Here is a 23,221-nt window from a genome sequence, read left to right as displayed (position 1 = left end):
CGCTGGAGGCAACCCCCGGTACAGATGAGAGAAGCACTGCTTGATTCACAGTGTATATTCTGCAAAAAAAGAAGGGGGGGGGGTGCTTTTGAGGGTAGGGAAAGACAGGGAGTCAGCGGGTTGTTCATACGTCAGGTGTTCATTAGTGGGGGACTCCTTGCACTCAAAATATTGTTCAATAAAAACTGCTGCTTCTTGTCTCAGTACTTCTAATTGTTTCGAAGAGCAAAGAGAAACCTGTCTAAGATTCTGTGTAGTTAACAGCAACTAATCTCTGACCAGATGCTTTGAGCCTCATATACACATATGTGTGCGTGCGTGCGTACACACACACACACACACACACACACACACACACACACACACACACACACACACACACACACACACACACACACACACGTATACACATACACACACACACACACACAGATTGGTATTCGATCCTTTGGGTAACAGTTCGGGTCCGAGTTCTGTTGTTATGGTGAAGGATGACTGAGCACAATGGGCAGGGTGAATAGAAGAGCAATGACTTTGGCCAAGTTGTTCCGCCAGGCTGATAGATTGCCACCACATAGAGAGGGATCACCACAGACATGCTAGATTCTTGACACAGGCAGCCCTAACCGGCCACCTTGGCAATGAACCATCTAGTGCGTGTACAAGGCTAGATATCAGTTTGATATCAAAAGCTCATTATACACAGGAGTACCTTATGCACACATTAGATGGTTCTCAAGGCTGCCTCTGCTGTGAAAAAAGAATGAGCAACAGCCCCACCTCTCCTCCTCCCCCACCCAGATGAGTCAGTGAGAGATCCAGACCGCCATATGATTCAAGTGCAGGCCAAGTCCATTGTTCTCTTTCCTTACTTCCCAAGCTCCATCATGGACTGTGCCTCATTCCTTCCCCACTCTCCATGGGAACAGAATGTGTTGCTATCCCACAGGCTAGCGATGTATCTATACAGAAACTGGCACTGAACTGTTGCCCAAGGGATCAGTTCCAGCTCTGTGCGGGCAAAAGTAAATGTGCATGTATATATACCTTAAAAATGGTCAATGAGATTCTGACTATTCCAAAATTCTGCATTTAATTTAGTCCAAAATCTGATTTATTAGCACGTGGCTGCCCATCCCCTGTGCTGACAGGGGACTAGAGAAACATTTGTGCCTGGAATGGGTGATTAACTAAAATTCTTATACTGGGAATACACGATGCATTTCTGCAGCAGTTAGATGGGTTCCATAGATCATTTTCTACATGTCCGATCTCACGTTCGATCGTTGTGCCGCTCGATTTCTGATAGAAGTGAATAAAAAAAGATAAGAAAAACGAGCGGAAGATAAGAGAATCGAGTGGTGAATCGAGCGGCAAATACAACTGAACAGAGTATCGTGTGTTCCCAGCATTACAAATAATGTGAGTCACCTGGCATTTGCACTTTCACTAAGCATGACTGATAAAGATGGTCATGCCAAGGCAATTTCCATAAGACCTTCAGTTCCAATAATATCTGTGAAGGCAAGGTGAACATCAGCGGCTGCCCGTAAGATCATAACCCCAAGATAGGAGTCATCGCTAAACAGGAAACCTTAGTCTTCATTTTGTCATATAACCAGAGCTATTGAATGCTGCCATGATGGAAGAAACCCAATAAAGTTTAGCATGTTTCCAGGAAGGCAAGTCATCTTTATAGTGACTTCACAAAACACCACAACACCAATATTTCCTCAAAAATCAGGCGTTAAATGTCAATGCTTACTGTATGTCACAGGGCACTACCGTAAGTGATTGGTGTGAGCTGCAATATTGTATCTCAGAAGCCATACTCTGGTAAACTGGAGGAACTCACACAGCTACATTTACGGGACAATAATTTGTAGACAGAAAATGTAATGTTGTTAAATCATGTGACAGTAAATAGCACATAAAATTTGCAGCAATGCGAGTAATTATATAGATGACTCCATGTGTTATGGGATAATAAACTTCCAGGGAAAAAGAACACTTCTGTCCTAATAAACATACATAATAGGAAGCATTTATCCATTACTCACGTCCAGCAGTTATCTGTGGTATGCAAGTAATACTACACATCTGTAGATCATTGCCTGAACTAACGCAATGTAGGCTTTTAAAGTATACTTATGCTACATGAAAAAGTCCAGTATACCGTAATGAAAAGGTAGGAGATAGCTATTATGTATCTATGTAGTGCTAAGGACAGGTTTCCACTAGACATGCTTTGATCCGCTTTTGAGGTCGCACACATTTTCACAAGGAGGCTCGTGGAACAAAGTCACAGCACGTTGTTTCCACTAGTGCAATTCTCACCGATGTGCAAACACACTGAATATTGGACCAGAAAAACACCACTCAACCACCACAAAACACAGCAGGAGCTGGATAAAAGGATAGCTAGGCCACATGGTGTATAAAAACGATAATCTGCTCCACTGAAGAGTTAAAATGTCCAATCTTTATCCATATAACGGAGTAAGGATCACTCCTTTATCATAGCATGAGCTTTGTCCGGATTTGCTACTTACTGCTACTACTTACATTTTGAGCTATCCAGCAGAGTAGATTATAGTTTTAAATACCTGCAATCACTCTGAATGTTGCAATCAATGCAATTTGATGGGAATAGTGAGTGCACAGAAAGTGTTTAACGCCCAAAAAATGTACGCATTTTTTATGTGCGATTTGAAACTCCTAGTGGAAAAAAGGTGCAAACACAATCCACTTTGCTTTACAGAGTCATGTTCCCAACAGTCCCTCAATGGAGCTCACAAGCTAATCTTTACCACGATTAAAAAAAATTGTGCTAAACGGTGCCATATTAGGATAAAATTGTCAAAAAGCGTTTAAAAAGGGGAAGGAAGTAGTGGACTCACCTCCCACAAGTAGACACACGATCAGTTATTCACTGAAAAATATCTTTATTCAAATAGACTCCAGAGTGATAGAAACACGTTTCACGGGTTACATCCCACTTCATCAGGCAGTATATGGAGCTTGTAAGATCCACACCATGTATGAGCGCCTCTGGAGGCGTGTCTACTTGTGGGAGGTAAGTCCACCACTACCTCCCCCTTTTTAAACATTTTTTAGCCTCATCTGGCGCCTCTGTTTTGAACAATTGTTTATTCTGAGTGTCCACCCTTGGTGGAGAGGTGTTACCCCCTCTTCTTTGACTTCTACAGAGAGCAACATTTTTAACCCAACATTTTTAATCTCCCCACCTGCCTACTGAGTGGTTACCAGAGGTAGCCCACCTTTGTGAGTATATTCTCATATATTTACTCTAATGACCAATTGGTTTGACATACTGCACTATTGGGGCTCTCAATCTGCTTTGTTTTTCAAGTGATCTTTACCATAGTGTGATGTGCCCATCAACAATTTTTAGTTGGTGATCCATTTCTCTTATCAGTGTGTTTTTGTCATGTGGGAAGAAACCAGAGTGCCCAAAAGAAACTCACAAACCAAGAGAACGTGGAAACTCAATGAAGATACTTGTCCTGATCTGGAGCTGACCCGGGACTCTAGCAGAGTGTCATCTGATGCTGTGCCACTATTGCAGCTATCAAAGTATTATACATTTTTTATGTTCTTAGCCATAGAGGCTAATTTTAAGCCTAGTAAACAATTTTGATTGGCCAATGACTGGCGAATTTTACCACCTCCGTTAGCGCTCATGCTACATAGAAGAGGTAAAATCCGCCAATGATTAGCCAATCAAAACAGGATGTGTGTACCAGGCTTTAGTTCACTTCCTGATAACCTGGACATACCTAGGCACTTTCCTTTCAGTTTATACCAAGATATCCATTGAAAGTTGAAAAGTATTTTTCTCATGATAAGCAATATTTGTTAACTCCCCATGTGTGGGGATATCTTTGTTATTGTATATTCTAAGTTTTGTGCATCTCTTTTTCAATAAACACCCTTGAAACGAAAGTTGAAAAGTAAATGGTCATCCTTTTTATTGATCAGGACAGAGATTAGCATCACCAGGAGGACTGACAATGAATAGCTTTATAATGCACTGGTCATTTCTACAGCGCTGGATTCCTTGATTTTTGCACAGATTTTTGCTGAAACTTGATTGACCTGGTGCACTGTAAAAAAGCAAACAACTCCCTGTAAAATCTTACAGTCTATTATGGCAGCTGATACGGCTCCCAAAGGTTAACTGCAGGCATAAGAATTAAACAATCCCTGCCAGGTCACCTTTCCCCCTCCTATTTAATGGCAACTGAAAAAAAAAAGTCCCCACAATTAACTTTCTATAAAAGGTTCAGACTGGCAGCCACATGACTGCTCTGCGTCTTCCTCCTAAATCCTGGAAATTAATCCTACGTGAACAACACAGCTGCCATTGATCTCAGTGGGGAAGGCAGGGCTCTGCGTAGCAACAAGTTAATCTGTCGCTAAGAAGAATGGAGGACCAGTGTCACATGACTATAAACTCACACTGAAGAAATGCTAACTGCACCTTTTCAGTAAATTGCCAATGGTCATGTCTGAATGTGTGGAGCCCAGCGGGTCCCTACATCTTTATACCTGCAACTGGGCTTTAACAACATTGTAAATTATTACTATTGTATTGTTATATAGCGTTGGCATCTTCTGCAGTCATGTAACTGTCCCTCATAGGAGCTCAAAATCTAATCCCTAGTACAGTCACGTCTCCATCACTAAGGCCTGGTGCACACCAAAAACCGCTAGCAGATCCGCAAAATGCTAGCAGATTTTGAAACGCTTTTTCTTCTTTTTCTGTAGCGTTTCAGCTAGCGTTTTGCGTTTTTGTGAAGCGTTTTTGGTGTAGTAGATTTCATGTATTGTTACAGCAAAGCTGTTACTGAACAGCTACTGTAACAAAAAACGCCTGGCAAACCGCTCTGAAGTGTCGTTTTTCAGAGCGGTTTGCGTTTTTACTATACTTAACATTGAGGCAGAAACGCATCCGCAATCCAAAATCTGCAGCAGCCCGGGAGTATGCGTTTCTGCAAAACGCCTTCCGCTCTGGTGTGCACCAGCCCATTGAAATACATTACCCAAGCGGATCCGCACCCGCAAGCGGATCGCAAACCGCAGCAGGACCGTTCTGGTGTGCACTAGGCCTAAGAGCAGTTTTGAGGGACCAATTCAACGTATTCATACATATTGAAGGAAACCTGAGTTCCCAGAGGAAACCCAAACACAGTGAGAACATACAAACTCCATACAGATAGTGTCTTGGCTCATATGAATTTTGGACACAGTACTGCAAGGAGAAAGTGCTGTACACTACTCCACTGTGCAGGAGTTAAATGACACCTACTTATTCCAATCTGCAGCTAGCCACATTTAATTTAGTTTTTTATTATTAAAAATGTAAACTTAATTTCTTTGCAAGCAAGATTACAGTTCAGTATGGCCGACAGCATGCAAATAATTTTGAGCTGGTGCAGCAGTATGCAAATTTTGTATGGAAATGTATGCAGCTTGAAAATGAACCAATCAAGTCCTGCTGAGGTAAAATTTAAATGGTCCATTTTCAAGCTGCAATAATTTGCTTACAAAAATGTGCATAATCCTGCATTAACTTGAAATTATCTGCATCTCTTTGACCACTCATAATTACAGTAAACCAATTAGTGTTTTTTATTTATCCACAAAATGAAGAATGTCATGTTAATGTTGCAGCATGAGTAATACATGCTGTACCATGTTTGTAGTTTAAGTGGCTGACAGTCACTGCTTAAACAATTCATCTTTATGATGAACTAGGTGGACCAAGCCCATTAAAATAACGGGCACTAGTCCCTCACAAAACCCCCCTCCCCTCCCTCCCCTATGGCCGCCGCATGTAAGTGTGCACGCCCACATCTGTGTACCCACCCGAGTGTCAGTGAATGCTAGGTGTTGCTGGTATTAATGTGTAGAGCAGGTTATCAGCTATGAGATATATATATCTATATATAGATATAGATAGATATATATATATATATATATATATAGATATAGATAGATAGATAGATAATCTATATCTATCTCATAGCGGATAACCTGCTCTGCACATTAATACAAGCAACACCTAGCATTCACTGACACTCTGCAGGACCTGCAGTCTATGAACGGTCTCTGCAGTGATCGACTACAGTGTCAGGACCATTCAAAACCCATTTCATTATGTGCCCCTCATAGCAGGTGATCTGCAATCAAAAGGCTACTTCTATATATCAGATGATTGTCACCCTCTCCAGCTCACATTTTCAATATATTCAGAAAACATTTCCCATGATTAACAAAATCATTTCAGCTTTCTATCCCAACTTTACCTACATTTATATTCTGCCGCGTTACCATAGAGAAGGCATTTGAAGTACAACAGTTTTGTAGCCGGTTTTGCACTTCAGTAAGCAAGCCATACCATCCAAACATTTCTAAAGCTAAATCAAACTTTTATCCTATGTGAGTACTTGCCTACACCAGCATATGAAGTTAAAGCAAACCTGTGACCAGGAGGGGGTTAAAATTCGGATACTTACCGAAGCGGTGGGAACTGAAGCCTCTAGATCAGGAGTGTCAAACTCCATCACATAAGAGGCCAAAATTTAAAACACAGTCTAAGGTGCACATACATCTAGCAATGTATTGGCAGATCAACCAAGACTTTTTTGCTGTCTAGTCACCAAGCTAAAGATTATTAACATACATATGTTCTATTTAACCACTTAATGACTGAGGGTTTTTCCCCCTTGTGGACTGCATGCCGCTGCAGACGTGTATTCACGGCCCTGGTGCATCCTGTCAATTTTGCAGGGCCGTGAATATACTGCATGGCATGCAGCAAGTAGTTAAAAGCATCTTAAAGTGGATCCGAGATAAACTTTTACTCATTGCATAATTGTGTTCCTTTCATATAGTTTATAGGGCATTCCTCAAGCCAAATACTTTTTTCGTTTTGTTTTAATACTCTAATTCCTTATAAACTAAACAAGTCTCACCCACAGCTTTTCCAGAGTGCCAAGGTACTCAGTCCCAGGTAACAAGGGCTTATGGGAGCTCAGTCTGGGCAGGAAGAGGAGGAGTTTACTAGCCAGAGATTTCAGAGGCAGAGGGGAGGAGAGAGGAGTGAATTTGTCACAGGCAGAGGGCTGGAGATGCTATCAGCTTTGCCTGTGTGTAATGCGACAAACATAACATGGCTGCCCTCATTGTATCACAGGAATAAATAATCATAAACTTTTGAAGCTGTTTGCAGCTAGATATGCTGTGTAAACTTTCTAAACTTTAGATAAGATATATAGACAAGTTACTTTTTATAGTTAGTTTTTCATCTCGGATCCGCTATCAAGCAAAAAGATATTTTGCCCATGTGAATACAGCAAGAGGTGGCATAATCATCTTGCAGCGCTAGGATTGTTCCAGATTCTAATCTGATCCAGTTACTCCAATTTCCTACAACTCTACAAACCATACACGTACTGTAACTTAACCTACCAAGATTTGCCTTGAGCTGGTTACTCACATACAAACAATAGATTTCTCTCTGAAAGGACACACAGCACATCAATTTTCAATAGATTACAGCAAGACATCTATTGAAAATGTATTAAAAAGGACGACTATCGCGAAAAAGTAGGCAGTTAAAATCTGACAGAACCACATTAACTGAACAGCAGTTTAACTGTCAAAATAGTAAGTAAACCAGCTAGCCTCCCTAATCACTTGCACAGTATTTTGTTAGTTAGACACTGCAACTGCTGTTCAGGAAATGCTGTTGAAAACAAAGAAAACCCTGAGAATCCCCCATGAGGAGATGGACTGGCTCAAAACCTGTCGGTTCTGTCAGATTTTAACTGCCTACTTTTTTCGCGATAGTTGTCCTTTAAAGGCAGCACTGCACTGTTTGATGCAGTACAATGCTGTGGGCCATCGATCTATCACCATTCCTATCCTGCCACCAATTGGTCTATATTTTCCAACCGATCGATACTATCCATCGATTTTTGGTAAAAATGTATTGAGCAAATATTTTAAGGAAATCCATTCTAATCTGATTTGGGTTGATCGAATCAGCAGGGAATCGGCAGGGAAAATTGATGCGTGTTTGGGCACCTTTAGTCCTGTGACTAGGGTAAGGATTGGATCAGGGCTGTGGAGCCAGAGTCAAAGGAATTCTGGGTACCTGGAGTCGGAGGTTTCATAAACTGAGGAGTGGGAGTGGGATGATTTTTGGACCAAATCCACAGCCCTGGTAAGTATTAGACTAAGGAGTTGGAGTCGAGGGGTCGGAGCTATTTTGGGTACCTGGAGTCGGAGTCTTCATAAACTGAGGAGTCTGAGTTGGAGTTGGATGATTTTTGTACCGACTCCACAGCCCTGGATTGGATTGTGAGCTCCTCTGAGGGATGTGTAATGACATGACTATGTACTCTGTAAAGCACTGCAAAAGAGGTCAACTCTATATAAATATACAATAATAATACACCATGGCTCCAAGTATAATATTAAATCTCTCAATGTACTAATCAAAGCACTACGCACACCTCTTCGTGTGTATTGAGGTTTACAGCACACAAATACAGTGTTCAAGATTCACATATAAAAGTGTATCCAGTGCTTGTGACCATCAGGCAGGTCTTCCAAATGCTCTCCTACCAGGAGATATTATATCACTAGATAGCAAATACCATGGCTGATGTCGGGGCTGGTGAGACAGCATGCCCTTCCGACTGAGCCCGAAACATTGATCAGAATCTAGCGCACTTTTATTCCTGGTGTTTCGGGAAGCATTGCAACCCACCCAGATGTCTTCCTGAACATCCTGGAAAGACTGATGAACAGGTACCTAGGAACTTACCACAAAGTTGTGTGATGAAAAGGCACTCGATTTTACCTAAAGCAATCCCTCAAAGTAAAAAGTCGTAAGCACTTTGGGGAGATTTATACCGCAGGGGACTACTACTAGCATCTGTCATGATAAAATATAATAGAGACGATATATATATATATATATATTTTTTTTAAGCTGCTAGTTTCCTTGGATGTCATGCTCATCCAATCCCTGTACTACATATTTGCATTAGAACATAGGTGCCCATACCTATACACTTACCAACTAATTAATAGTAATCCTATACTGGCATGTCTCATCCCCTGCTTGGGTGAATAGCAATGAGCTTTGCTGGATTGTTTTGGCTCAGTAGTACAGATTTCCCCACAGGAGCAAAACACACAAAGCAAAAAAGCAACCACACAACCAACCACACATACAAACAAACAACCACACATTCTGTCCCCGTACGTCTGTGGTGATGCTGCTGCTGCCAAATCACATTGAGTATTAGCGATTGGTGGGACAAAGGCCACTTGTGAGGTCCCTGATAACATAAGGAGCAGCCTGTAGAAACCATAGCTCATTCACAATGAGACCAGTGACAGATAAACAGCCTACATTTCAGCACGGTCTTACCTTGGGCTTCATGTAGGTCAGAATGTCTCTGAGCCAGTGAAGCTTCCTCGAGGTATCAAGTGACTTTAGGAGATAGCCATGCTGTACACATCGCAATAAATCTAGCAAGTCAAGGAACAGATTCTTTTCGGTTGGCTCCCTCCGTATGCACTGGAGTCTGAGTAAAAGCTGGAGGAAGCAATCTAATTTAAACACTGAGCCACCCCTGCAGCCAACTTCCTAAAAGGAAATCTGAGAAGTCCCACCCAATACCTTGGTAAGTGCAGCGTAACTCATACATAAGAGGCTGTGCATAATGAGCAGTGTAAGCTGTCAGTCTCTGCTGCTCAGCACAATGCAGCTCTGATGTGGGAAACAAGTGGATCTGACCCACAGGCATGCTTCTACCTCTTGTAAAAGGTGACAGATGCTTAAGGGAACAGAATAACTAAGCGTCTTGTAACATGTTGGACAATGTAAGAGAACAAAGGATACTTACGGGGCCAGTACACAACTTATTCACATAGATTCTAACTAGAGTCTTTCATTTATTTAGTACTACAACAATGTTCTATGCTAGTCATCGATTTAAACTTCTGAAAAAAAAACAACAAAACCCATAACAGGTAAGATTTCCCACCATTCAGTGCAAATATCCAAAAATATATATATATTTTATGTGCAGCAGAAAACTTTTGTTCGTAATAAAACTTTTGACTGTAATAATCGGTGCTATTATGCTAAGATCCTGTGATCAGGCAGCATGATGGGGGTACTTGATGAGAATACTATGACATATTGGGCTATGGAGAAGGCATATGTGCGAGGATAAAGGTGGCCACACTCCATACCATTTTTTAAATATCTGTTCAATTCAAGAATTGCAATCAGTTTTTCTGACTGGTTGTAACTTTTCAAAAATCTGACCAATGTAAGACACACTCACTTTACATTTTTCCTCAATTATGATAAAAATGATTGAAAACTCTGAAAAAATTGCTAGGGTGTGTATATTAATAAATTGACACTCTACCTCACACCATTCAATTTTCATAAAAATTGATCAGAAAATCCACCATTCCCAATCAACATTTATCAAATACAAAATGGGAAATCCAATTGGATTTCTTGCTCGAATAAAAAAGCTTTTGGTTTTTCAGAAAATCTGATCTTTTTTTAATCGAATTGCCGTAAACGCTGATCATTTTATTGTATCGTGTATGGCCACCTTTAGATCGGAGCACTGCTACCAGTGGTTATTGGTTCATGTTTATAAATCCCCAATCACATGGAAATGTGGAAATAAGGAAGCCTGTTTTTAAAAGATTTACAAACCTTCTACATTCCATAGAAAACTTGAAGGAATTATTTTCCATGTGTTTTTTTTCTCAAATTGAAACATACCTGGGTTCAGAAACGCATACTTACCAAAGAAGATGAAAGCCGCGGGATCCTAAAGAAGCTTTCCACAGCATCCTCTGGTCCCGATGCCGCTCACAGACCAGTTGATCTTCTGGTACAAGCACGGCCATGCAGGCAGCTGCGCGAGTACAGCCATACCCACACATTAGCACGGAGCCACTCGAGTATGAGCAGCTCCGGCTTACTGCACAGGTGCAGCGAGGCCTGATCAAATTACAGACAAGCCCATGTCGGTGATCTTTAGATGTTCCAGGAGCGCCAAGGCAGACCAGAGGTGGTGTTTGAAGCCTCATTAGGATTCAGAGGCTTCCCTCTCCTGAGGCAAGTATATGATTTTGTACACAAGCTTTGGCTCAGGTACACTCTAAAGTATTTTAAATAACTTAGTAGACTTAGAATGCACACAGAGGTTTGACAAGAAAAATAAAAACCTGGTTCTAATGTTAGACACATTGGGATATATGCACTATACCCTGAACTGCATGTGTGCAGGCAGCTCAGGAAATGTTTGCATGCATAATGAGAGTTACACAATGATGTAACATGGTATGTAATTTGTGTAAAGCCCGGCAAACTTTACATATGCTGCCTGCATAAATTAATCTTATGAGGTATAATGAACTCACCCCATCCTTACATAGGAAGCATCCAATTACAGATGGTATAAAATCTTGAGTCAAGGATTTATAAATCATATTACTATTAAGATTAGTTCACAAAGCTATATTCAAGTTCTGGTGGTCAACATTCATTGTCATTGGCGAGTAACCCTTGTTATTTGTTAAAACAAAGCGTATAACACAGGAGATCAGTAAATCAAGTCTGAAAAAAACTGCAACACAAAGTCCCCAGGTCAACATTAAAGAGAAATCAGCCCCCGGATAAAACAGTATTTCTGGCATTTCCCGATTTACTTCCCTTTTCCTTCACAGCAAAGAAGGTCGTACAAAGGAAGACGCTTTTTACTAAGAAATTAGGCTGTAGAAACAGTGAGTGAAACACTCAGGCATTTCCCATAAAACACACAAATCTCTTCAACAGTCCTCAGAATTACAGCAGATTTATGGCATTATAAAAATGAAAAAATTACAATTTCAGGTGTACACTATTGGCTCTCGTCCGCTATGTGTGCAGTGCATCCTGCGGCATCCTGGCAGCTGGAGCCCTGCTTGCTGGAGTCCAAGTTCAAATTAGCTCACATTTAAGATGGACCAGAACTCAGAACTTTTGCTCTGCTCTAAAAGACAAGCAACAGCATAATCACCTTACGGCTTCTTGCACACCAAGACGTTGCATTAGGTGGCACGTTAAGGTCGCATAACGTGCACCTACACAACGTATGGTGCTGCAAGAGCAGACGGTAGAGTGAGCCGCGTTAGGCGGCTCGAGTCCTATAATGTCTCCCAGAGTGGCGCTGATTGGCCAGCGGGACCACGTGATGCGGAGCGAGACACTCCGCATCACGTGGTCCCGCCGGCCAATCAGCGCCCGCCAGTGCAGTGAATATTAAGTAGCCATGTGCGCGGCTACTGTAGCTGGCTCTCCCCGCCTCCTCTCCGCCCCCCACTGCGCATGTGCAAACAGTCTAACGCGGTTATAGCCGCTCCAACGCCGTAGCATGCTGCACTTTGCACAGAACGTGCAGGGTTACATGTAACGCAACGTGGGCTGTGTGAACAGCCCACTTGTGTTACATTGCTGTGCGTTGGGGGAGCGTTACAGGCGCACTAACGTGCACCTGTAACGTCTTGGTGTGTAAGCAGCCTACAAGAAAAGCATTTCTCTTTTTTACAGCTGATACAAATCCTTCAATAAATCTTCAGTGTGTCTGCTTTCCTGGAAGCAGACATAGGATTAACATCCTGTGTTTACAAATTAGCTGCTGTGCCGAAGCAGCCAGCTGACAGCTGAGAGGTCAAATTACAGTTGTGCTTAGTCACAGATAAGGGGGAATTAGAAAGGCTAAACTCTCTAAGTACATACAGGGTGCATTTCTCTGTTTTCTTTCGGTCCTGTGCAAGAGTTCAGGTCCACTTTCACAATAATTTATAGTCCCACAATTTTAAAATCTAAAAAGAAAAAAAAAAAAAAGGTACTTCTTTCAAGGCTTTAGCTTAAGTAAATTTATTTTTTAATTATTTATTCAGTGGCGTAACTAAGGAGTTTGGGGCCCCAGTGCGAGTTTTACATGGGCCCCCCCAAGCACTCTATTGATATCCTTACCAAGGATTACTACTATTCAAACATTTGTGGGGAGCAAAAGTGTCATTTATCAATGTAATCCTCAGGACTTTGACCTTCTGTGCCTTCAGGTACACTAATAAAGTGAAGATTATTATGGCGGAGCCTGTTCTCGATATCATCTGATATAATAGGATTTCCATCTAACTATAATTTTAAAGCAGAGACATCTCCAAGTGGATAGACAGTGTGCTGACAGCGGTAATGCATGGAGGGGAGCCAGATCGCGCTGCAACCAGGGGAGGTGAGATACTTTTACTTGCCAATACCTCCCAATTGCAGCATGGGGATGGGGGAGGGAGGGGCGGCATAAGGACATGCCTGGCTATCTGGGGGGGGGGGGGGGGGGGGCGGAGGACAAAGGGACAGTTCTGGCTATCTATGGGGGGGGGGGGGAGACACCTGGATATGTATAGGGGCAAAGGGGCACGTCTGGCTAATGAAGGGACACATCTGGCTTTTTATACATACAATGAGAAACCCCAAAACAAAGTGGAAAAAGTACACCTTTATTTCTTAAAAATATATTGTCGCCATATATTGTACTAGGAACAAAACTAAACATGCTAATAAACAGGACACATGGGCATATAAAATGTGTGGATTTGATATGCAGTAACACTTTATTTTCAAACTGTAAGGGCTGAAAGCTGAGAAATAGCTTTTTTTCCTTTTTTTTTTATGCATACAAAATAAAATAATTCTTAGCAAAAAGTACCAGCCAAAGAATGCCTAATTGGTGGCGGAAAAAAAAAACATAACAAGGTACAGCTCATTTAGATGTGACAAGTAGTGATAAAGTTATTGCCGAATGAACGGAAGGAATGTGAAATGTAGAAAATTGCTCTGGTATTTTTAGGGGAAATAAACTAGGGTAGGGAAGTGGTTATAAATGTTGACACAGAAACCACGTGCCATTCTGAATTGAAAACACCATTTCTTTCTATAGGCTCTCTGCTTTTAGAAAATATATAGCTTAGAAGGTCTATAATGAACTTCCAAATTTGTCATTTACATTGCCTTGACGCATGCAAAATATAATATTAAAACTGGCTTGCCATCAGAAGAGCAATTAGGCACAAAAGCTTGGCAGCAAAAAGGTTAACCAAGAATGCAACAAAACAAACAATAACCATATGCGCATATCCCATGTTACCAATATTTATAGGATGTAAGACTTTCTAAGTGCAATTGGTAGTTTTAGTGTGTCATAAATGGCAAATAAGAGAGTTGCTGTAGAACTGGTATGGATCGGGAGCTTCCAAGTGACCAACATGACATCTATAAAGCTCACCCATACACTCATAGCCATCACTAAACAATACTCAAATAATAGTAGAAGCTGCCGCCTTCCTTCTTATCTTTGGCAGCAGTTGGTGGTTCAGTACCTAGATTTGGAGCCAAGTGGCAGTTTACCATAAAACAAGAAAATCCTATCATTCAACGAGATCCACAGCAACAGTAAAAACATTTCAGAGCTGGCTGTTCTGTAAACAAGCAATGGATAATCCTACAATTTATTTTAAGTCTTTGAAAGCCTCAAAGGGCATGAAGTGCGGACCACTCAGCTGCACCCAATCTACTCCACAGTGGCTGAATCACGGATACTCAGTGAAATGAACACGGCTCAGCACCATTAATCTTGGGAAAATTAACTATGCTTGTAGACGCTCTGACAGCAATATTGAGGCTTTCCGTTCCTTTCTGCTGCATGCTTTATAACAAATCAATGAATCAATTCCAGGTGGCGCCGAGGACACGACAAAACACAATCATTTATTGGGTACATGTGATGAAGAGAAGTGGACAACAATAACTTGGTCTTCTGCACACAAACATTAAATAAATCCCTGAGATAATAAAGGAGGGTCTGCCTGTCACATCCAGTGCCAGGCCTGGATAGCTAGTTAATATTCACAATCTGGAAGCAGTTACTCAGAGCAATGGATAAGCACATTAACACATGCATTCATATTTCTCCATCAACCTTTATGTTGTGAAGGCCCCCATCATAGCACCATTCGCACAGCTCAGTTAATCTTGTAATAAAAGTTACATCAGCGTTTTATTAGGAAATCTCGAAGGGCTTCGGTAATTTTAGAAAACTATTTCTGCAAATTAATGACTGGTAACTTTACGTCCTCCATAGGAAGGGTATTTTCAAGAGTAAGGACTGTCAATGAGATGCTACTTCCAGCTAAAACCAAACTTATTACAAAAAGCACAGTATTGGGAAGTAGCATTAACAAACAGGAAAGAGAGACTGTCTCGGTTACCTCATTTAGTGAAAAGTTACCAGAAACAAAGTTCATCAAAGAAAACCTTCTATGGAAACATTCAGTTCAATTTCAACATGTAAAACAGCACTAAGTCACAGAGCTTTATTAGATCAAAATAAAACTATAATAAACAACCTTTTTGCTGTATGGGATTCAGCCAAATAGGCAACATTTACTAACAGGGCTGTGGAGTCGGTACAAAAATAATCCCGACTCCTGAGTTTATGAAACCACCAACTCCTCTAATTTGCATATAACAATCTTGTTGATTTTAAGTATGTAACATAAAAAGGCATTTCATCACTTTCAAAGCTTAAACATTTTAAAGCAACCGTATATTAACCTCCCCGGCGTTCTATTGAGATCGCCAGGGAGGCTACGGGAGGGTTTTTTTTCAATTAAAAAAAAAACTATTTCATGCAGCCAACTGAAAGTTGGCTGCATGAAAGCCCACTAGAGGGCGCTCCGGAGGCGTTCTTCCGATCGCCTCCGGCGCCCAGAACAAACAAGGAAGGCCGCAATGAGCAGCCTTCCTTGTTTGGCTTTCCTCGTCGCCATGGCGACGAGCGGAGTGACGTCATGGACGTCAGCCGACGTCCTGACGTCAGCCGCCTCCGATCCAGCCCTTAGCGCTGGCCGGAACTGATTGGTCCGGCTGCGCAGGGCTCGGGCGGCTGGGGGGACCCTCTTTCGCCGCTGCTCGCGGCGGCGATCAGGCAGCACACGCGGCTGGCAAAGTGCCGGCTGCGTGTGCTGCTTTTTATTTGAAGCAAAGCGGCCCAGCAGGGCCTGAGCGGCAGCCTCCGGCGGTGATGGACGAGCTGAGCTCGTCCATACCGCTCAGGAGGTTAAGATGGTATCCGCTTTTAGGAAAAAAACAAAGCTCCTGGCGAAGAAGCTGACACTCTACCCTGTCGGTCATCCCAACATTAGCGTACCTCTGTGTTATTTTATGTACACCAGAGATGCCCTTTTACTGCTTTTATTGCTGTAGAGTAGCTGTTGAATAGAATTCAAAACTAGTCTTTGGTAAGAGTACATGTAGAGAGGGCAAAAAGGAACAAACAACACCCATCAGGCCCTAGGCAATCTAACGGTGGGTACATGTAGGAGTGAGGTGCAGGTACTCTGCAGGAGAATGAGGTGATTCTTCCTCTATTACACATTCATCATGCACAATCTGAACCAGGTGACAGACAACACCTCTGCTTTCAATGTGCACAACATTCTCAGTGGATTCACAACATCCCTGCAGGAAGTGCATATGTGCATTTTATACTACTGTGTAACTTAATTTGTAGTCACCAATAGCAAATGTAATAATATATCACATTAAATGATTTAATGAGCAAAGGGTGTTTGAAAACCATGTAGAATTGGTACTGCACTGCAGTGCCAACCTATTGCCATCTTTTGTATCTGCTTCACAATCCACTCACAGGTTTGAGCATGCAGTTATGACAACAGCATCCAGACAGGAGTTCGAAATTCATACGGAATCTGATGAGGATACATTATCCAGCACTGCAGTGCCAACCTATTTCCATCTTTCGTATCTGCTTCAGAATTGGTACTGGAGCTGACAATAGTTACATTTGCTAAATTATCATTCAATTGCATACAAAATTTGCATAAACCTGCATCAACACAAAATTGTTTGCATATCACTGACCATCCTTACTAGTGACACAACTACTTACAGGCTTTATTCTTTACAGCAGAGATGCTGCATATTAAATATAAGAGATTCCCGTGTACACATCAGATATACAGGGCTGTGGAGTCGGTACAAAAATCATCCGACTCCGACTCCTCAGTTTATGAAACCACAGATTCCAACTCCAGGTACACAAAATTGCTTAGACTCTGACTCCTTAGTCTAAAGGCGGCCACACACCATACAATTTTTTAAATATCTGTTCAATTTAAGAATTGCAATCAATTCTTCTGACTGATTGTAACATTTCAAAAATATGACCAATGTACCACACACCCATGATCCATTTTTCCCAAATTATAATAAAAATGATTAGAAACTATGAGAAAATACAATCTTTAAAAAAATTGGAGAAATATCTGGTATTCCGGATCGATATAAATAAAAAAAAAACGGGAAATCCGATCAGATTTTTCAGTCGAATGAAAAAAAACCCTTTTGATTTTTTCGGGAGAAATAATCGTTTTTATCGAATTGCTGTAAAATCGGATCATTTTATTGTATCGTGTGTGACCACCTTTATACTTACCAGAACTAAGGATTTAGTACAAAAATCATCCGACTCAGACTCCTCAGTTTATGAAACCACCGACTCAGAGTCCAACTCTGACTCCACAGCCCTGATACAGTCACAATCAGATATGTATATTGGACTTTAAAAATATGGGGACTGCTTTATTGCAGCAGCACAAGTAACTGTTTTTCTACTATATGCATATAACAAAACCGTGTCTAAACTGGGCCTTCAGCATGAACACCGGAATGCATTCAGATGTTGGCGAGTGTTCTGCTGAATAATAATGGTGGACATATTTCATAATTCAGATGTTATTTTGTTATTGCATGTGGAGAATAAGCTGTGAGGAATGGATACATGTGACAAGGACCCCCTGGAATTTTGCACAAGTATAATATATTTTACACTTCTGGTGAAAAATGAATGTTGCAATGATAGTTTCTATTTGATTTGCGGAAAGAATCCAGTAACATTTGCGATATTCCAGCCACTGCCTGACCCTTTCAGACACATCCTGAAAGAGCACAAAAGTGCTGCAGTCATGTGCCTGGTCAGGGGAGACTGCTGTTGGCAGAGTGTGTGCGCGGGAAGCGTAAAGTGGCTGGCTTCCGTCCAAACGAGTGAAACAAACTGCTCTAGAGGGGGCTATATGAAGTATTTCATTTTCCTGGAACAAGCTATGCTGACCCGAGCTTTCTCTAGGCATTCACGACCAGCCTGCCAGTCTTCAAATGTACAAATCACCCTTGTAATAAAATAGCCTGATGGAATGGACTATCATTAATGGAGGAAAGGACATAAAGAAGCAACGCCATCACTGCACACTGCTTGACCTTTAAGTCCCCCCAAAGCCTTCTGTAGGCTTATAATGCAAAGCAATGTAATTCAGGCAGAGAAAATGCTGGTCACTTGATAACAGTGGAAGTACATTGCTGTTTAATAAGAGGGCAATCCTCTCTGGCTGTGCTTGAGAGGTGGTTGGACTCTACAGCAAAAGGTTTCTTCTCAGTAGCAGTACATGCTTGCACTGGATCAGAATCAGAATCAGTTTTTATTTCGCCAAGTACGGCAAGAGCCATACTCGGAATTGTTTGTGGTACACATGGCATAGACAGAGTATAGACATACAACACATACAGTTGAAATACAGTAGTCAGATAGTCTGATAGAGATGCTGGTAATGGCCCCGAGTCCCCCCCGTTCCGGATGGGAACCAAGGCAGACAGCAACGGGACCAGCTGACCAACCTGGCAATTAGAACTGCAGGCTGGACCAGGGAAGGTCCGAGTTCAGTGACCGAACAGCTTGAGGGAAGAAGGTGTTCTTCCGCCTGGTGGTTTTGGATGGTATAGCCCTGTATCGGCGGCCCAACAGGAGGAGCTTGAAGTAGTGGCTGCCAGGGTGAGAGGGGTCACGGTAGGGCTGCACGGTTTTTCGGTATAAAAACGAAACCGCGGTTCGTGGCAAGGCGATCTGCTGATCGTCAGTACCATAGTTTTTTTGGTCCGCTGTTTAATACTTTGCTTCTGGCCCTGCTGTGCGCGGATTGGCCAGAAGCAGTGAATATGTATGAGTGTTAATAAGCGGGGGGGGGCGGATCCACTCCAGCGAGCGGCCGGGCACATACAGCATTACCAATCACTGGCTAGCGATGGAATGACGGCAGCGGTAGGCGGAGCTGTATGCTCTGTACAGCTCCGCCTACCACTGCCGTCATTCCATCGCTAGCCAGTGATTGGTAATGCTGTATGTGCCCGGCCGCTCGCTCAAGTGGATCCGCCCCCCGCTCATTAATATTCACTGCTTCTGGCCAATCCGGTCCGCACTGCCCGGTTCGCTGTCTGTAATACTTTGCTTCTGGCCCCGCTGTGCGTGGATTGGCCAGAAGCAGTGAATATGTATGAGTGTTAATGAGCGGGGGGCGGATCCACTCGAGCGAGCGGCCGGGCACATACAGCAGCATTACCAATCACTGGCTAGCGATAGAATGACAGCAGGCATTACCAATCATACAGCTCCGCCTACCGCTGCCGTCATTCCATCGCTAGCCAGTGATTGGTAATGCTGTATGTGCCCGGCCGCTCGCTGGAGTGGATCCGCCCCCCCCCCCCCCGCTCATTAACACTCATACATATTCACTGCTTCTGGCCAATCGGCGCACAGCGGGGCCAGAAGCAAAGTATTACAGACAGCGGACCGGGCAGTGCGACCAACCCCCTCTCCCCCCCCCCCCTCCAGCATTTGAAGAAAAAAAAAAAAAAACGGGGAAAAATCGAAACTGCAATTTGAGAGAAAAATCGCAATTTCGATTTTTCACTAAAATCGTGCAGCCCTAGGTCACGGGAGATCATGGTGGCCCTCTTCCTCAACCTAGCAGAGTGGAGGAGATCAAGAGGTGGAAGAGGAGACCCGATGATTCTCTCTGCATCAGCTATAACCCTCTGCAGTTTGTGTTTATCACTGGCCGCTGCGCCCGCGTACCAGACAATGACTGAGGAGCAGAGGATGGATTCTGTGGTGGCAGTATAGAATCTGACAAGCAGATCCCGTGGCATGCCAAATCTCTTCAGTTGGCGCAGGAAGAACAACCTCTGCTGGGATTTCTTTTGAATTTTGGTGTTTTGCCAACATTTCAGGTTGTTGGTGAGAGTCGTGCCGAGGAACCGAACCGATGTCATCGTAGAGACTTCTGTTTTCCAATGAGGACAGGTGGGATGGGGGGGGGGGGGGGGGGGAGGGTTCCTCCTGAAGTCTACGACTAGTTCAACAGTCTTTGCTGTGTTGAGAACTAGGTTGTTTTCCCTGCACCAGTTGCATATTCTCTCGACCTCGCTACGGTACTCATGCTCCCCGTTGCAACCAATTAGGCCAATAATAGTGGTGTCGTCTGCAAATTTGATAGAGGCAGCGGATGAGTTGCAGTTGTTGGTATAAAGGGAGAACAGTAGAGGTGACAGAACACAGCCTTGTGGAGCCCCAGTATTGGTGGTTCGAACGCTGGAGTAGTAGTTGCCAAGCTTCACCTGTTGTGTTCTATTTGTCAGGAAGCCTTTGATCCATGCTCGGAGAGTAGGATCAACTCCGAGCTGCATCAGGTTGGTTGTCAGGATGTCAGGGCAGATCGTGTTGAATGCTGAGCTTAAGTCCAGGAACAGGATCCTGGCGTAGGAGGCCGGGCTGTCTAAGTGCTCAGTGATGTATGCTACACTGACATTGATGGCATCCTCCACGGATCTGTTTGCCCTATATGCAAATTGGAGCGGGTCTAAGAGGACATCTGTGGACCTCTTCAGCCGGGCAAAGACCAACCGCTCAAGGAGCTTCATGATGTTAGAGGTTAGGGCCACTGGTCGGAAGTTATTGTGCTCGGTGCTGCCTGGTTTTTTTGAGACTGGTACAATTATAGACCTCTTGAAATGGGAGGGGACTGTACCATCAGATAATGACTGCTTAAATAAGGAGGTGAGCACAGGGGCTAGCTGAACGGCACAGGTTCTCAGGCAGGCAGACGATACTCCATCTGGGCCGGAAGATTTCCTGGGGTTCCGCCTCCAGAGGTGCCGGAGTACCTCTGATTCTAGAACAGCGTTTGGAGCCAGGGCTCCGAGTTCACCAGAGGTCGATGCTGATTGGCCCACAGGCTGGTTGGGATGAGCTCCTCCGCCAGTCGAGGGCTCGGGGTCGCCATTTGGGATGCTGGTTTGAAGTTTGTGGCTACTCTCAGACCCTTCCATACCTCCCGTGTATTGGTGGACTGGATGTGTGGGGACTTGTGGGAAACAAGTAATACAAGCAAATTTATTATATCAAAGCATGTTACTCTCACTTTAGGCGCATTAGTATGAAGGGTGAGGTAGGGGTGAGGGAGGGAGGAAGGGGTGAGGGAGGGAGGAAGGGGTGAGGGAGGGAGAGGGCGAGTGAGGACAGGGAGAGGGAGGGTGGGAGAGGGCGAGGACGGGGAGAGGGAGGGTGAGGACAAGGAGAAGGAGGATTGGAGAGGGTGAGGACAGGGAGAGGGAGGGTGAGGACGGGGAGAGGGAGAAGTTGAGGAGAGGGAGAGTGAGAAGGGAAAGGAAGGGGGGAGAGGGTGAGGACGGGGCACAGGAGAGTGGAATAGGGTGAGGACGGGGCAAGGGAGAGTAGGAGAGGGTGTGGAAGAGGAAAGGGAGGGCGAGAAAGGGTGAGGGTGGGTGGAAGAAGATGGGGAAGGAGAGAGGAAGGATGGAAGAGGGTGTGAGGAAGAGGCGGGGGAGGGTGTGAGAGGGTTAGGAAGGGTGGCAGAGGAAGGGGTGAGGGAGGGTGGAGAGGGTGAGGGAGGGTGAAAGAGGGTAAGAAAGGGGATGTGAGGGTGAGGAAGGGAAATGGGATGACGGTTGAGGAAGGGGATGAGGGATGGTGGGAAAGGGTGAGGAAGGGCGAGGGATGGTAAGAGAGGATGAGGAAAGTGGGAGATAGAGAGGGCAAAGATATATTAGATGTAATTATTATGCATTATTAATGTGCCCCATTGGGAATGCTGTAGTACACTTCCAATACTACTTTATCTGCACCCTGCCACTCTATCCACTTACCCACGACTTACACGATATGTGCATAATGCAGTTTAGGGTGTTTAGGGACCAAGAAGAAATCTTTCTAGATTGAGTCTTAGTAATGCTGTTCTAGGATGTACTATAACTTGTTTCTGTATTCTGCTTAAAAGAACATTTCCCATGCAATTTTGTCCCCACTATATTTAGTGATATAGTGCTTCATGCATAAACTATACAAGACTTTTTCTTATTACATATTTTTGCTATTACAAGTTACAGTTAAAAGTAGCTTAACCTCCCCGGCGTTCTATTGAGATCGCCAGGGAGGCTGCGGGAGGGTTTTTTTTAATTAAAAAAAAACTATTTCATGCAGCCAACTGAAAGTTGGCTGCATGAAAGCCCACTAGAGGGCGCTCCGGAGGCGTTCTTCCGATCGCCTCCGGCGCCCAGAATAAACAAGGAAGGCCGCAATGAGCGGCCTTCCTTGTTTTGCTTAGATCGTCGCCATAGCGACGAGCGGAGTGACGTCATGGACGTCAGCCGACGTCCTGACGTCAGCCGCCTCCGATCCAGCCCTTAGCGCTGGCCGGAACTTTTTGTTCCGGCTGCGCAGGGCTCAGGCGGCTAGGGGGGCCCTCTTTCGCCGCTGCTCGCGGCGAATCGCCGCAGAGCGGCGGCGATCAGGCAGCACACGTGGCTGGCAAAGTGCCGGCTGCGTGTGCTGCACTTTATTTGGTGCAAATCGGCCCAGCAGGGCCTGAGCGGCAGCCTCCGGCGGTGATGGACGAGCTGAGCTCGTCCATACCGCTCAGGAGGTTAAAACACTTTAAAAACACATTGAAAACAACCAAAAACAAATGCATATACATTGGCCATCGTTCATAAAGCATTACCGCATACGGTAATGCGGAAAAAAAAGCTGACTTTACCGAGCACTTAGCAAAATGTCCATTCATAAAAGCAGTTACCGCATGAAAAGCTGTAATTCCCGAACAGTGAGGTAAATTACCGCCTTATGCGGTGATTAACAACACGTCAGTAAATGTCAATTCATAAAGATTA

At 43.7% G+C, this 23,221-nt stretch overlaps 1 protein-coding gene across 4 annotated transcripts in view; it reads right to left on the bottom strand.

Moving 5' to 3' along the window:
• Positions 1-23,221, bottom strand: part of MCC (MCC regulator of WNT signaling pathway) — a 476,123-nt gene that overhangs the window by 247,843 nt on the left and 205,059 nt on the right. The window contains exon 1 of one of the 4 annotated variants that reach the window (XM_068247303.1): positions 9,473-9,663. The exons of the other annotated variants lie outside the window; for them this stretch is intronic. Within the exon in view, the coding sequence (XP_068103404.1) occupies positions 9,473-9,484 (12 nt within the window). The 5' untranslated portion in view covers positions 9,485-9,663. Of the gene's footprint in view, positions 1-9,472; positions 9,664-23,221 lie in introns of those variants that run through there. 4 annotated transcript variants of the gene reach the window in all.

Source organism: Hyperolius riggenbachi, chromosome 1, assembly GCF_040937935.1.
Source record: "Hyperolius riggenbachi isolate aHypRig1 chromosome 1, aHypRig1.pri, whole genome shotgun sequence".
NCBI lineage: Eukaryota > Metazoa > Chordata > Amphibia > Anura > Hyperoliidae > Hyperolius > Hyperolius riggenbachi.
The sequence above is the reverse complement of the archived record's forward strand: the minus strand, read 5'-3'. Positions and strand labels throughout refer to the sequence as shown.